We start from the raw sequence: 14,318 nt of genomic DNA, 5'->3' as shown, positions 1-14,318 counted from the left end.
GTTCTTGCTCTTCAAAAATATAATCTACTCACAAGGCTTACTCAACAAATAATAAGATAAAGTGTAGAATACCTTACTGCCTGTCTCTTAAAAAATAATAGCTGGTTCATCCACTGCAAGATCTTAGTGCATGTTCATGGTGCGCAGCTTTAGTATAGCTTATTCCCTCAGTTATTAAAGTTTCTCCATTAACAAAATAGCTTACACCTATTCCCACGGTATGGGAATATTCTGCGGTCTATTTTCCACAGGGAAAAACTACAATTCATGCATCCGATGCTTAGTCACTAAACGTTTGGCTTATTTAATTAAAAAATAAATAATTTGCAGAATTTAATTCTCTATCTCCTTGTTTTTTAATACATTTCAGTGAGATCAAAATGGTCACTGTCAGCTCCAAGAGTATTCTAAAAGACTTCCTTCACACAGGAAGAATAAAAAGTAGGAACACCAGATGTAGGTTTATGTCCTTCTGACTATTTTTGTGACCCAGCGTTTTCTGAAGTTGGTGAGAGCCCTATTACAAATGCACTGGTAAACTGGTTTTCGGCCAAAAACTCAAGCCTCCAGCTGAAATGGATTAAAAGTATTGCTGAGCACACATCAGCCTGCAAAAGGCAGGTGGTAATATGCCATGATTTGGGTAAAACATATGGAAATCAGAATGGTAGCATTGCTATTGGCATGCTGTTCCTCATTTCAAATTTCCAAAATTGTAATAGCCTGGTGATGGTGTTGTTATTCTCCTTAGTATTGGTAAAACATAGTGTGGTATTGCCAAATCATAATACCAGGCCATTTGTAAAGGGGTCCGACCTGCAGAATCACATAGTAGGTTCTTCCATGGCATGTCTTGCTTCTCATTATGATTTTCCATATATGGTTTGATGAAAGTACGGTAAAACCTGGCTTATGTGTCTAGCATAAACCCATCTTAGTATCATGCACAGAACATTACTTAAATAGCATGGTCTTGAAGCACAAATTTACATTTACAACATGATGATGATGGCTAAAACAATGTAAAAATGCAATTCAACCTAACCCATAACCTTTATTTTACTTCCACAGGGCACTCAACGCATCTCGTTGGAGACCTTCTTCAATATAACAGTGCAGGAAAATCCAAAGGTAATTCATGAGAACCACCTTAAGAGTATTTATATGTGTTTTTTATGTGTCCGTGTCCTCTGATGCAGGCAAGTACTGTTTTCTAATGTTTCTCTTTCCCTGCTACATTTAGTGGTGCTGAGCATTCACTGAATGACTGCACTATTGCTCTGTTACTAGAAGAAGGTTGGTTATGATTTTTGGGTCATATTATGTAAACTTTGCCCTGGTGCACTCATGGAGCAGATAGTTTTTTTTTTTTTTAAATAGTGACTTCCCACATAAAACCTTGTACACTAGCACACAAAACAGAGCAAACTGAATGTACTCAGTTTTGCAGTACCTCACATGGAATGAAATAGAAACAGTTTTGTCTATTTTACAAAGTGCAATAGGAGACTGACTGTGGTTTAGGCTAGATTACTTTGTGTTGTTCCTTTAACAAAGGTCAATCTTCGTCATGTTTTTCTAGTGAAATTATTAGACCTATGAAATAATTTAAAAACAAAACTTTGCCATAGTTTATTCAATTGTTTAACTATCTGTTATCCATTTTCTGTGGTCCAAGCACTTTAATTTGTATTGGGCCAAAGCATATTTGCTTTGTTCCCTATCAGCATTAAAAATGGTACAAATATCAACTGCTATTGGGTTTCACCGGTGCAAGACTTATGTCATGTTCTCCAGTATCTTCAAGGTCACACAGCATTCTTCACTTACTGCATTAAACATCTTCTTGCAAACAGCTAATCCTTGGTGGCTGCAGCCCTGCAACTATGGATAATGCATAAACAGGGTGAAACTGTGTGCAGCACTGGTGTAACACAGAAGGGAACAAAAAGGCTGCTCCATTATATACCACAGAAAGACTCAGTGCATGAATTACTTCTAAAGTGTATGAATGCGCTTAACTCTGGCAATATTACTCACTCTAAATTTAAGGCTGGTGTTAGAACTGTGGTTTTTATATGGTAAAGAACCAGTGATGTCAGGGCTATTTTCCATAAACCACTGTGTCACCACTTGGCCCAGTTTTTTATCAACACACAGTGGCTTAAATAACTCAGGGCAGGAGAACACAGATAACTTTATATATTGTTTAATAAACTTTAGTTTTTTGTCATTTGTCAGTTTGTGATCCAGAATATGCCTAAGCTGGCTCAACCGTTGGTGTATGTTGTATAGATTAGATATCATGTTATATAGTTTAAATTGTAGAAACAGCGCTACACATCCCCTAAGACACTTCTTGTTTGTATTAGAGGTGCGCTAAATACATAATTCTGTGAGTGGGTCCAATTTTACATTCATGTGTTCAAGCAGTTCATGAGTATTTTCATGAGTATTCCTGGAAAGCTGAGGCAGGTGCAAGTTTCCAGTCGTTTTAAAAGAAAGGTCATGTTGGTGACATCTTCTATAGGATCCTATTTGTCCTGTGAGGAATTTACACAGTGTAGATTTCAGCACAGATGAAATGGAGTCCACTGTGCAAATTTATTTATTTTCTTCTCAGGAAAACATTTTTCCCTACTAAGAAGGCGTGTCTCCTCCAACCCTCCAAATGCATTCCAGTGCTTAATTTCAGCCAGCGATTGCTGGTGGGGCTCAATGGCCACTTAGATTTGGTTAACAGGCACTTATTTTTCTGATCAGATATTGACTGTACGTGATAGAGGGAAACACACGAGTGGGAAATAAGGAGGATGAAAACGATGGAAAAAGCCTCACAAAGGAAGGCAGCATGGACTCGCAAGAGTGAGTTAAAGGGGCAGGCAGTGTCTGGTAGTGGATAAAAGAGGCCTGAGGTGAAGCATAGATTTGGGCCCTGGCACTTTCTGGTACTCTATCGGTAGTCACTCCAGCTCCTTGGAGTAGCTTTCCCACCATTTCCAGGCTGGGAAGGGGTGAGGTCATAGTTCCAAGTGTCCACACATGGACATGAGTTATTTCTCCCGTATGCTTATGTGTACAGATGAAAATACCTTCGTGAATATGGTGAACTTCATTTTACTGATTTAAATTTCCCTGTGCTCTCTTTTTAATTGGTATTCCCAATGTAATTATGTAAAAGGTGGGATAGTGAGTATTTCTTAAAGGTTGTATTTTTAACAATATGTTGGGAATATTCCTAAGTTTGATTATTAACAAGAAAACTTAAAGGACTTTGTCCCTCTAGCCATTTATATTAACTAAGTCATGAGTGTCATTGAAATCAGTCATAAAGCTCATGTTAGAAGTGAAGGTTAAGCGTGGGTGTTTTTGATTCCATTTAGTACATTTATTTTGAGTTTTCATAATTTTCATTGCACGTTTTGCGAAAGTGTAAAGCTGTATACTTTTTCTCTAGTGGTGAATAGAAATTTAAATTTGAACCCTACTATTATCCTCCTTAGTATTTGGATACGTGTTTGTTTCAACCACTGCACTGTCACTTAGACCCTTATCCTCCTGAAATACAGACTCGTACGAATGTCTGGTTAGGGAACGGATCTGTGTCCTTAGGGGAAAAGGAGGACTTGGGCCGAAACATGACAGCTTCTTGGAGTCACCATTTTATCTTACTGGTGGCCATCCTGATCAGAAATCGCTGTTCCTGAAGGCATAGCCATCATACCTGGGGTGGCGGTGAGTCGGAGTGGTTGCTTCTCAAGCCCTGGGACGTTTGTGCAGTGAAGCAGCTAAGCGTAGCAGCCCCCTTAGCACCCGAAGGTCCCATGCCAGATGGTGTTGATTAAACATGTGTCTGTGACACCGCTGATAGTGCTGAAGCAAATGGGTCGGAAGTCGAGCTGGTCTGACAGAAGCTCTATGGTCTCAGTGTGAGGATATTTTGACACCTGGAACATGTGCGAAGATCCCCTCGGGCCATTGGACCAGAGCAGTGAATCAGCTGTTCTGAGCCAGGACCCTCCAGAAGAAGGAGGGGGTTGGGCGAATGATGATGGTTCTCTTTGGGGCCATCCTATAACCCAAGCAGGAGCACTGGGAGTTGGTGACTTCAAAGCCATGTATAAAATGTGTTAAGAGGTAAAATCTGCAACATTGCATGGTTGGATGCAAAAAGGAACTCGTACAACACTCATGCTTAAAACACACAGGGCCTTCAGTAACAAATGAAAATCAATCATAGTTTTTGGAATAAATAGTAAATACTGTTGAGAACCTACTGGTTGAATTTACTTCATCTACTGTTTCTGTATACATTGCTGTTGATTCAGGATGACTGCTAGCCCTCTTTCCCCATTTCCTCTTTTGTAATCATTTGCTTTCAGATCAGCCTATTTCACATATTCTACAATTAACAGTAAACTACAACTGCAGCAATAGACATCCATTTACTCTTCCCATCCACAGATAGGCCCTGCTACACATACCTCACAATCTCCTAGGAGTGTGGAAGGGGTAGACTGCAAGTGTTACTGAGTGAGAGTTACTTGTCATAATGACTTGAGTGGCCTTTATTTCCTTTCATACAGATAAGTCTGCCCCGAGTAGCCGGCAATGATACCTAGCAAGTAGGTAAAGAGAGGCAGTGGCAAGTGGTGGCCTTAATTTTTTAAACATTGAAGTTATGTTTCAGGATCTTCATTTGTGAGTGGAACCTCCTAAAAGTCTGGAGGAAGGAGAGATAAGGATTACCAGTAAAGAGTTGCTAGAGTGAGAGGATAAGGTATTGCCCTTATTTTCAAAACAAGGGACATTCAATTATTTGTTACTCCATGAAAAGAAAATTGCCACAATTTTTGTTTAAAAAAATATCTTTCTTTAAATTGTCTGGTGTGTCTGAAGTCAAATTAAACCTCTGAGGCAATTTACCAGCTCGATTACGAATGGTATTATGTTGCCACAGTTAATTGAATGTCTTTATATGCGTAAGGCTCTGTGTGTTGTGTATTGTCAGCTCGCAGATGACACTTTCTTTTGTTGCTAAACAACAAGGCCTTGTTCCGGCTTGAAGATTTTTAGGTTACCACAACTGTTGAACATTACTGTGGCTAATATGGACTTGACAGTTACATCCTATTTAGGAAATTAAGACGGTGGAATAAAATTGGACCTGGGCGTGTCATTCATTCATATAACAGTCTAGAATGTACTTCAATATTTATTTTTAGATTTATTTTGGCAGAGACGTTTTAAGGCGTGGGCAAAGTGTGCTCTGGCCAGGGCCCCAGCCTTTCTTGACAAAATGACCTTGAATATTTCTTAAACACAGTGTTTTAAATGCCGTTTTCCTTTCATTTATTTTCAATATGGGTGATGCGTGAGAGTCCATTACAGACATTTTGCAGAGAAATGTTGCGTTTGTTTCATGCAACATCCATAAAAATTTGTTTTTTTTAGATCAAAACAGCCCTCACATATGAGAAATGGGAGGGTGTCAGAGATTATGTGCTGCTTGAGCACTGCTGTGTTATATTATGGAAAACACACGTCACTATCCTCGAGTATTAGATATAAACACATTTTGAATTTGGACTACTGTGTCTGTGCGCTGTCCAAAGAGCACATGAAAGAGCTGAAACGGGATCATAAATATAAACCTGTTCCAAACAAGGGTCCCCAAAAGAACGTTTGGACCAGTACCCCCAAAATCCTTAAAATGTCACTGAATGTTGCTGCTTTCAACCCTGAAAAAGTTGTGCCTGTTTGTTTCTGCAGGTTTCTCCTAACCACGGATTGCACGGCGCTGGATTTGCCATTGCCTTTTTTGCCTCTCTCTTCTTGACCTGCATTACTTCTATAGTCATTTTTCAGTGCAGAGAGAGAACGTTCTGTGTTTCCAATGAAATATCGGTAAGTCCTCTGTTCAATTCCTCACATTAATCTACGTGTAAGTATTTTCTGCTTCACAGGTACTGATTTTAGACTTGCCCTACTTTTTAACTCCTTCAGATTACCAGTAAATTATTAAACATAGGCATCTTGTATAAGAAAACGACTCAAATCTCTGTATAGTTGCTAAATGCCAAAGTTGTGTCCCCTACACATTCCTGCAGTTGTAGTTGCTGTCTTTATAGGATTTTCCTTTCCCAAAGCAAGATAAAACTCCTGAGTCATTTGGAGTGGGTGGAGTATTAACTGTGTCAGCCTAGAGCAATTTCTAATAATTACTTTTCCAGTCTTCCTATACAGGTGTTTTTACCACTTCTCCAAAATTTTACCTAATGCTGTAGTGGTGGTGTTTAACCCCTTCGCTGCCAGGCCTTTTCCCCATCTGTGCTGAGCCTTTTTTTGGCTATTTGGGGCAGTGTGCGCTTAGGCCCTCATAACTTTTTGTTCACATAAGCTACCCACGCCAAATGTGCGTCCTTTTTTTCCAACATCCTAGGGATTCTAGAGGTACCCAGACTCTGTGGGTTCCCCTGAAGGAGACCAAGAAATTAACCAAAATACAGTTGACATTTTTTTTTTCTTCAAACAAATTGGAAAAAGGGCTTCCGAAGGTGGCTCGTGGTTTTTTCCCTGAAAATGGCATCAACAAAGGGTTTGCGGTGACAAGATCACCATCTTCCCAGCTTTCAGGTACAGGCAGACTTGAATTAGAAAACCCAATTTTTCAATACAATTTTGACATTTTACTGGGACATACCCCATTTTTACTATTTTTTGTGCTTTCAGCCTCTTTCCAGTTAGTGACCGAAATGGGTGAGACACCAATACTGGATCCCAGAAAGCTAAACATTTCTGAAAAGTAGACAAACATATGAATTCATCAAGGGGTCATTTGTGTAGATCCTACAAGTGTTTCCTACAGAAAATAACAGCTAAAATAAAGAAATATTGAAATTGAGGTAAAAAACAGCCATTTTCTCCACGTTTTACTCTGTAACTTTTTCCTGCAATGTCAGATTTTTGAAAGCAGTATACTGTTACGTCCACTGGACTCTTCTGGTTGCGGGGATATATAGGGCTTGTAGGTTCATCAAGAACCCTAGGTACACAGAGCCAATAAATGAGCTGCACCTTGCAATGGGTTTTTATTCTATACCGGGTATACAGCAATTCATTTACTGAAATATAAAAAGTGAAAAATAGGCATCAAGAAAACCTTTATATTTCCAAAATGGCCACAAGATAAGGTGTTGAGAAGCAGTGGTTATTTGCACATCTCTGAATTCCGGGGTGCCCATACTAGCATGTGAATTACAGGGCATTTCTCAAAAAAATGTCTTTTTTACACACTGTCTTACATTTGGAAGTAAAAAATTTAGAGAAAGACAAGGGGCCACAACACTTGTTTTGCTATTCTGTGTTACCCCACGTCTCCCGATAAAAATGGTACCTCACTTGCGTGGATAGGCCATAGCTCTCGCGGCAGGAAATGCCCCAAAACACAACGTGGACACATCACATTTTCACAAAGAAAACAGAGCTGTTTTTTGCAAAGTGCCTAGCTGAGGATTTTGGCCTCTAGCTCAGCCACCACCTAGGGAAACCTAGCAAACCTGCGCAGTTTTGAAAACTAGACACCTAGGGGAATCCAAGATGGGGTGACTTGTGGGGCTCTAAAGGGTTCTGTTACCCAGAATCCTTTGCAAACCTCAAAATTTGGCCAAGAAAACACTTTTTCCTCTCATTCCAGTGACAGAAAGTTCTGGAATCTGAGAGGAGCCACAAATTTCCTTCCACCCAGCGTTCCCCAAAGTCTCCCGATAAAAATGGTACCTCACTTGTGGGGGTAGGCCCAGCGCACACAAAAGGAAATGGCCCAAAACACAACGTGGACACATCACATTTTTTCACAGAAAACAGAGGTGTTTTTTACAAAGTGCCTACCTGTGGATTGTGGCCTCTAGCTCAGCCGACACCTGGGGAAACCTAGCAAACCAGTGCATTTTTGAAAACTAGACACCTAGGGGAATCCAAAATGGGGTGACTTGTGGGGCTGTGACCAAGTTCTGTTACCCAGAATCCTTTGCAAACCTCAAAATGTGGCAAAAAAAACACCTTTTCCTCTCATTTCGGTGACAGAAAGTTCAGGAATCAGAGAGGAGCCACAAATTTCCTTCCACCCAGCATTCCCCCAAGTTTCCCGATAAAAATGGTACCTCACTTTTGTGGGTAGGCCTAGCGCCCATGAAAGGAAATGGCCCAAAACACAACGTGGACACATCACATTTTTCACAGAAAACAGAGGTGTTTTTTACAAAGTGCCTACCTGTGGATTGTGGCCTCTAGCTCAGCCGGCACCTGGGGAAACCTAGCAAACCAGTGCATTTTTGAAAACTCGACACCTAGGGGAATCCAAAATGGGGTGACTTGTGGGGCTCTGACCAGGTTCTGTTACCCAGAATCCTTTGCAAACCTCAAAATTTGGCCAAGAAAACACTTTTTCCTCTCATTTCGGTGACAGAAAGTTCTGGAATCAAAGAGGAGCCACAAATTTCCTTCCACCCAGCGTTCCCCCAAGTCTCCTGATAAAAATGGTACCTCACTTTTGTGGGTGGGCCTACTGCCCACGAAAGGAAATGACCCAAAACACTATCTGGACACATCAAAATTATCAAATACAAAACTACCTGTTTTTGCAGGGGGGCACCTGCGTTTTTGGTCCTGGGCTCAGCAGCCTTCAAGGGAAACCTACCAAACCAGACATTTCTGAAAAGTAGACACCCGAGAGAGTCCAGTGAGGTGTGACTTGCGTGGATCCCCCAATGTTTTCTTACCCAGAATCCTCAGCAAACCTCAAAAGTAGCTAAAAAATCAAATTTTTCCCACATTTCTGTGTGGGATCACCGCACTGGGACACATCTCATACCACCCAATGTTCCCCTCAGTCTCCTGGTAAAAATGATACCTCATTTGTGTAGGTGGGCCAAGCGCTTGTGAAAGGGAAGAGCGAAAAACATGTCGATATTGAGGGGGAACAAAGGGGGTCCAAAAGGGCAGTTTGCAAAAAAACATTTTTAGGCTGACAAGTGCAGCAGAATTTTTATCGGTATAGATGAGACAATGCTGGGTGGTAGGAATTTTATGGATTCCTGCAGATTCCGGAAGGTTTCATCACAAAAACGTTGGAAAAATGTGTGATTTCCAGCAAATTTGGAGGTTTGTAGGGGATTGTGGGTACAAAAATGGTGCGGGGTGCATGTGAAACACACCACCCTGGAATCCCCAGATGTTTAGTTTTCAGATGTGTCTAGGTCTTGTGGATTTTTCTACATGGCAGCGTCCCAGAGTCCATAAAGTGCAGCCCTCACCATTCCAAGTGGGATGATTTTGAGAGTAAGGCAAGCTCTTATGGCCCAAATGTAAAACTAAAACCCAAAATAATCAAATGTCTTCTTGCTTGCTGTGGGATAAGATGTTTTAGAGTGCGGGGAGAGCTGAAAGACTGTTACCCCCTCCAGTTGAGGTGGGGGCGTAACCAGGTCCATACTGGTTGGTAGCCACCACCCAAATATATATATATATATTTAAATTCCCTGGCATCTAGTAGACTTTCTGCCCCCCCCTGGGGTGTGGATCAGGGGTAGTTGCCCCATCTGCCCACTGGTGGACAGAACAACTTTGGCCCCATTTATTTGGGGTGGGGGTATGGCCATACCCCCACCCTCTTATTTTTGAAAAAAAAACCTTCCCTGGTGGGCTTTCTGCCCCCCCTTGTGGGCAGATGGGCCTTCCAAAAATAAGCCAATATGGCCAACAGTAATGTTCCCCCATGGGGAGCGACCCTTACCCTGGTGCCTAAGTGGTTTCTGCCCCCATGGGGGCAGATTGGCCTAACAAAAATCGGCCGATCTGCCCCTAAGGTGGGCCGAAATGGTCTAAATACAATTTGCCCCCCCCCAGGGGAGCGACCCTTGACTAAGGGGTCGCTCCCCACCTCAAAAAAAAAAAAACAATTGTATTTTTATCAATGGCGCCCAGAGGTTTCTGCCACACATGGGGGCAGATCGGCCTAATAGCAATAGGCCGATCTGCCCCCAGGGGGGGCAGAAAAGGCCTAAAATAAATTTGTCCCCCCTCCCCCGGGGAGCGACCCTTGCCTAAGGGGTCGCACCCACCTCTAAAAAAACAAAAAAACAAAAATCCCCCAAAAATGTATCCCTGGCGCCTAGAGGCTTCTGCCCCCACTGGGGGCAGACCGGCCTAATAACAATGGGCCGATCTGCCCTCTGGGGGGGCAGAAATGGCCTAAAATATATTTACCACCCCACTGGGGAGCGACCCTTGCCTACGGGGTAGCTCCCCTTGCGTGACATTGGTGCAAAAAAAAAGATCCCCGGTGCCTAGTGGTTTCTGCCTCCCCTGGAGGCATATTGACCTAAAATCGGCTGATAATGGTCTAAATACAATTTGCCCCCCAGGGGAAGCGACCCTTGCCTAATGGGTCGCTCCCCATCTCTAAGAAAACAAACAAACAAACAAAAAAACACCCACAAAAATGAACCCTGGTGCCTAGATGTTTCTGCCCCCCTGGGGGCAGATCGGCCTAATAACAATAGGCCGATCTGCCCCCAGGGGGGCAGAAATAGCCTAAAATAAATGTCCCCCCCTGCCCCGGGGGGGGGAGTGACATTGGCGCAAAAAAAAAGATCCCCAGTGCCTAGTGGTTTCTGCCCCCCTTAGGGGCAGTTTGAACTGGCCGATCTGTCCCTGAGGGGGGCAGAAATGGTCTAAATACAATTTGCCCCCCAGGGGAGCGACCCTTGCCTAATGGGTCACTCCCGATCTCTAAAAAAAAAAACACCCAAAATAAATTAGCCCTGGCGCCATCGGCCTAATAACAAAATAAACAAATAAAACAAATAACTTTGCCCCGTGTACCCCCGCCTCCCCCACGCCCCCCGGGAGCGACCCTTGCCTACGGTGTCGCTCCCCTTGCGTGACATTGGCGCAAAAAAAAAGACCCCTTGTGCCTAGTGGTTTCTGCCTCCCTTGGAGGCATATTGACCTAGGGGGGCAGAAATGGCCTAAAATAAATTTTCCCCCCGGGGAACGACCCTTGTCTATGGGGTCGCTCCGCTTGTGTGAAATTCATGAAAGAAAAAAAAAACTCCCTGGTGTCTAGTGGTTTCTGTCCCTCTTGGGGGCAGATTGGCCTCATAAAAATAGGCCAATCTGCCCCCAAGGGGGCAGAAATGGCCTAAATATAATTTGCCCCCTAGGGGAGTGAATCTTGCCTAAGGGGTTGCTCCCCACCTCTTAAAAAAAAAAAAAAAAAAAAGGATCCCTGGTGCCTAGAGGTTTCTGCCCCCGGGGGGGGGGCAGAAAAGGCCTTCAACAAAAATGCCCCCCTGGGGAGAGACCCTTTCCCAAGGGGTCGCTCCCCTTATGCCAATTTCCTGCAATAAATAAATCCCTGGTGTCTTGTGGGCATTTCAAAAGCCGGATTGCTTTACAATCCGGCTTTTGAAATGCTCTGAGAGACTTCAAATGGAAGAAAATTCCTTTCCTTCCCTTTGAAGTCTCTCAGGCCTCCTCCACGTGATCGGAAGAGAAATGCTGAGCATTTCTCTTCCGATCGCCCTGGAAGCTGAGCTTCCATCGCAATGGGAGGAGGCGTCTGTGATAGCTGACCTCACAAGGGGGGGTAGGAGGGTCGGGGGTGGAAGGGGAAGGGCTTTCCCTTCCATCCCTGCCTTGGAGGTGTGGGGGGGAACCGGATGTAATGGTTACGTCCTGGGCACACGAGCACTGTGCCGCAGGACGTAACCATTACGTCCTGGGCACAGAAGGGGTTAAGGTCATAGCTCATGATAAATCAAAGGGTTTTACCTATTCTTTGCCTTTGTGAAATGTGATAGTCGCAAACTCAACCTTTGATCTTAGTTGCTAGATGTTTTTGTTACTTGTTATAGAATATAGATCATCCCACTAAAGAGTCATAAGCAACACCACTAGTATCATAAGAAAGGTCCTACCCCAGAACCTATTTTTCAAAGCATGCTTAATGCTGGAAGTGGCCTTTCGGCAGGGTCACCCCCAAATGTTTTGCCATCCTCCTTTTTTTTCTGACCTCATTTTTGCTGGTTTTAGGACTCTGGACACTTTACCACTTCTAACCAGTGCTAAAGTGCATGTGCTTACACCCTAAAAACATGGTAACATTGGCTGTTCATACTCAATTGGAATATTTAATTCACTTGTAAGTCCCTAGTAAAGTGCACTACATGTGCCCAGGGCCTGCAAATTTAATACTAATGGACCTGCAGCCCTGATTGTGCCATAGTAGCAAAATGAAGTTTGGGATGAGTCAAAGGAAAGGTAATGAGAGAGAATTTAGTCGGGTTGTTTGGGAGATCATAGTAGTAAACTGAGGTTTGGAGTGAACCAGGTGGGGTATGGGGAAGAGTCTAGGAAGGGCTATTTTGCAGAGCATAGTAGTAGAATGGGCTTGGAATGAGTCGAGGGATGGAGATGGAGGATAGATTGAAAGAGGTACAGGGTGATGGTGAGACAGAGTAAAGCTTTCAAGAGAGTAGTTTTTTTCCCTCTTGTACAGTAGAACTGAAGTAATACATATATAGCTACATGATTACTTAATAAGGGAATATATGTGTAAGGAATATAAAATATTGAGATTTAAGTTGTATCGTATAAACACAAACTTTCAAGAGTTGTAGTGTTTGAAGTTAATTTATTTGTGTAGTTTTATATCATTATTTTATCGTTCCTCAATATTTCAATAGTGAAATGCTTGAGTTTAAATAGTTAAGATAGTATTTACCTATTGCGATAGATGAAATAGAAACAAAGGCTCATAAGCATTTAATCAAACAACTATTATAGAAACTATGCAATGACCTATGAACATGTTAAGCGTAAAATAATCTACACACATATATATAGATACACATATATACATACGCATGCATAATATATATATATATACATATATATATATATATATAGCCATACACCTACACATTCATACATTTAACAGTAAATAAAATATACATTTGTTAAAACAGGCCTAAAGTGTATGTATTCATTTTCAGATAAAATAGTTATTTTACATATTTGTACAAAGAAATACCCGTATCTAGATATATACATATAATCTATTTATAAATGTGGGATATGTAGTCTTTTGCTGTTTGAGTATAGTGGTTATGCAGGAAAGAGCCAACTCTTGAGTAGTCTTTTGAAGATAAGATAGCTATCCATGGATCTAATATTAGGAGTAATGAATTCCATAGTTTGGCAGCTTAAACAGAGAAAGATGTACCACCAATTGCCTTTTTATGTTGGTGTTTTGATGCTGGATGCCAATATTGAGTGAAGGATTCTTTGCTGAATGTATTTGTCGATTTTTTTCCTGATGAAAAGTGGTCCTATTCCATGTATTGCTTTGTGGGTGATACAAAGCAGCTTGAAGGTGGATAAATGCAACCGATAAACAATGTAGGGCCTTGAAGGCAGGGGAGATGTGGGCTTGTGGCTTTACATGGAGGAGTAGTCTGACAGCCGAGTTGTGAATGTGTTGTAGTTTTTGATAATAGAGATGTTCCATGGCAGAGGTCATTGGCATGAACAAATTTAGATAGTACAAGAGAGATAGTAGGCTTCACCTTGTGTGGAAATCTGAGGTGGGGGAAGATGCTTCGGAGAGTTTGCATTGTGATGAAGCTTGATCTTTGTAATTTGTCCACCTGAACATTCATTAGGGTCGAGCCTGCGTTGCATGCGCTCGCGCATGCGTATCGCAGGGAGACTCTTTTGTATTTAGAAAAGGGCTCGGAGCCCTGTCAACTTCACGTCAGTGCTTTTTATTGGTTCGTGGGCTTCCCTAATAAAATCTGCTTGCTTTCATTAGTCGAAGGCACCCATATGTCATGCCTTTTCCGGTGGCAAGCCCTCCTCGAGCGCAGCGACCAAGTACAGAAAACATGCGAGGCTCGCTGTTTTCCATCAGGCTCGTTGACTTTTTTTTCTCTAATTTAGAGCACGATCTCGCTTGACAGAAGTCGAGCGCTTTAGATACTTGATTTCACTTTTTCGGGTTATGTACATAAATGCACTTTTGCCCGATAGGTGAAAAGTCGGGTTAAGAGTTTACAAAGCGATCAGCTCTAACATGAGCAAAACGCGAGACCCGTCGCATTGTAAATGCTTGTTTTTAACTTGGAGTCAATGGCAATTCCAACTTCTAACTTCTTAGATACTTTAGGAGGTGGTCCTTGATTGTCAGGTTAGGCGACAGTGGGTCATAATCTTTCCATTTGCTGCATGTGAATTTTTTTGTTTTGGAAGCATTC

General features: G+C 42.2%; 1 protein-coding gene across 5 annotated transcripts in view; it reads left to right on the top strand.

The window, feature by feature from the left end:
- EVC2 (EvC ciliary complex subunit 2) overlaps positions 1-14,318 on the top strand; it is a 306,369-nt gene that overhangs the window by 85,526 nt on the left and 206,525 nt on the right. For all 5 annotated transcript variants that reach the window (XM_069202996.1, XM_069202979.1, XM_069202987.1 and 2 more), the window contains 2 exons: positions 1,072-1,131; positions 5,773-5,907. In XM_069202996.1, the coding sequence (XP_069059097.1) occupies positions 1,072-1,131; positions 5,773-5,907 (195 nt within the window). The remainder of the gene's footprint in view (positions 1-1,071; positions 1,132-5,772; positions 5,908-14,318) is intronic.

Source organism: Pleurodeles waltl, chromosome 1_2 (genome assembly GCF_031143425.1).
Source record: "Pleurodeles waltl isolate 20211129_DDA chromosome 1_2, aPleWal1.hap1.20221129, whole genome shotgun sequence".
Lineage (NCBI taxonomy): Eukaryota > Metazoa > Chordata > Amphibia > Caudata > Salamandridae > Pleurodeles > Pleurodeles waltl.
This window is presented reverse-complemented; position numbering and strand designations above follow the sequence as displayed.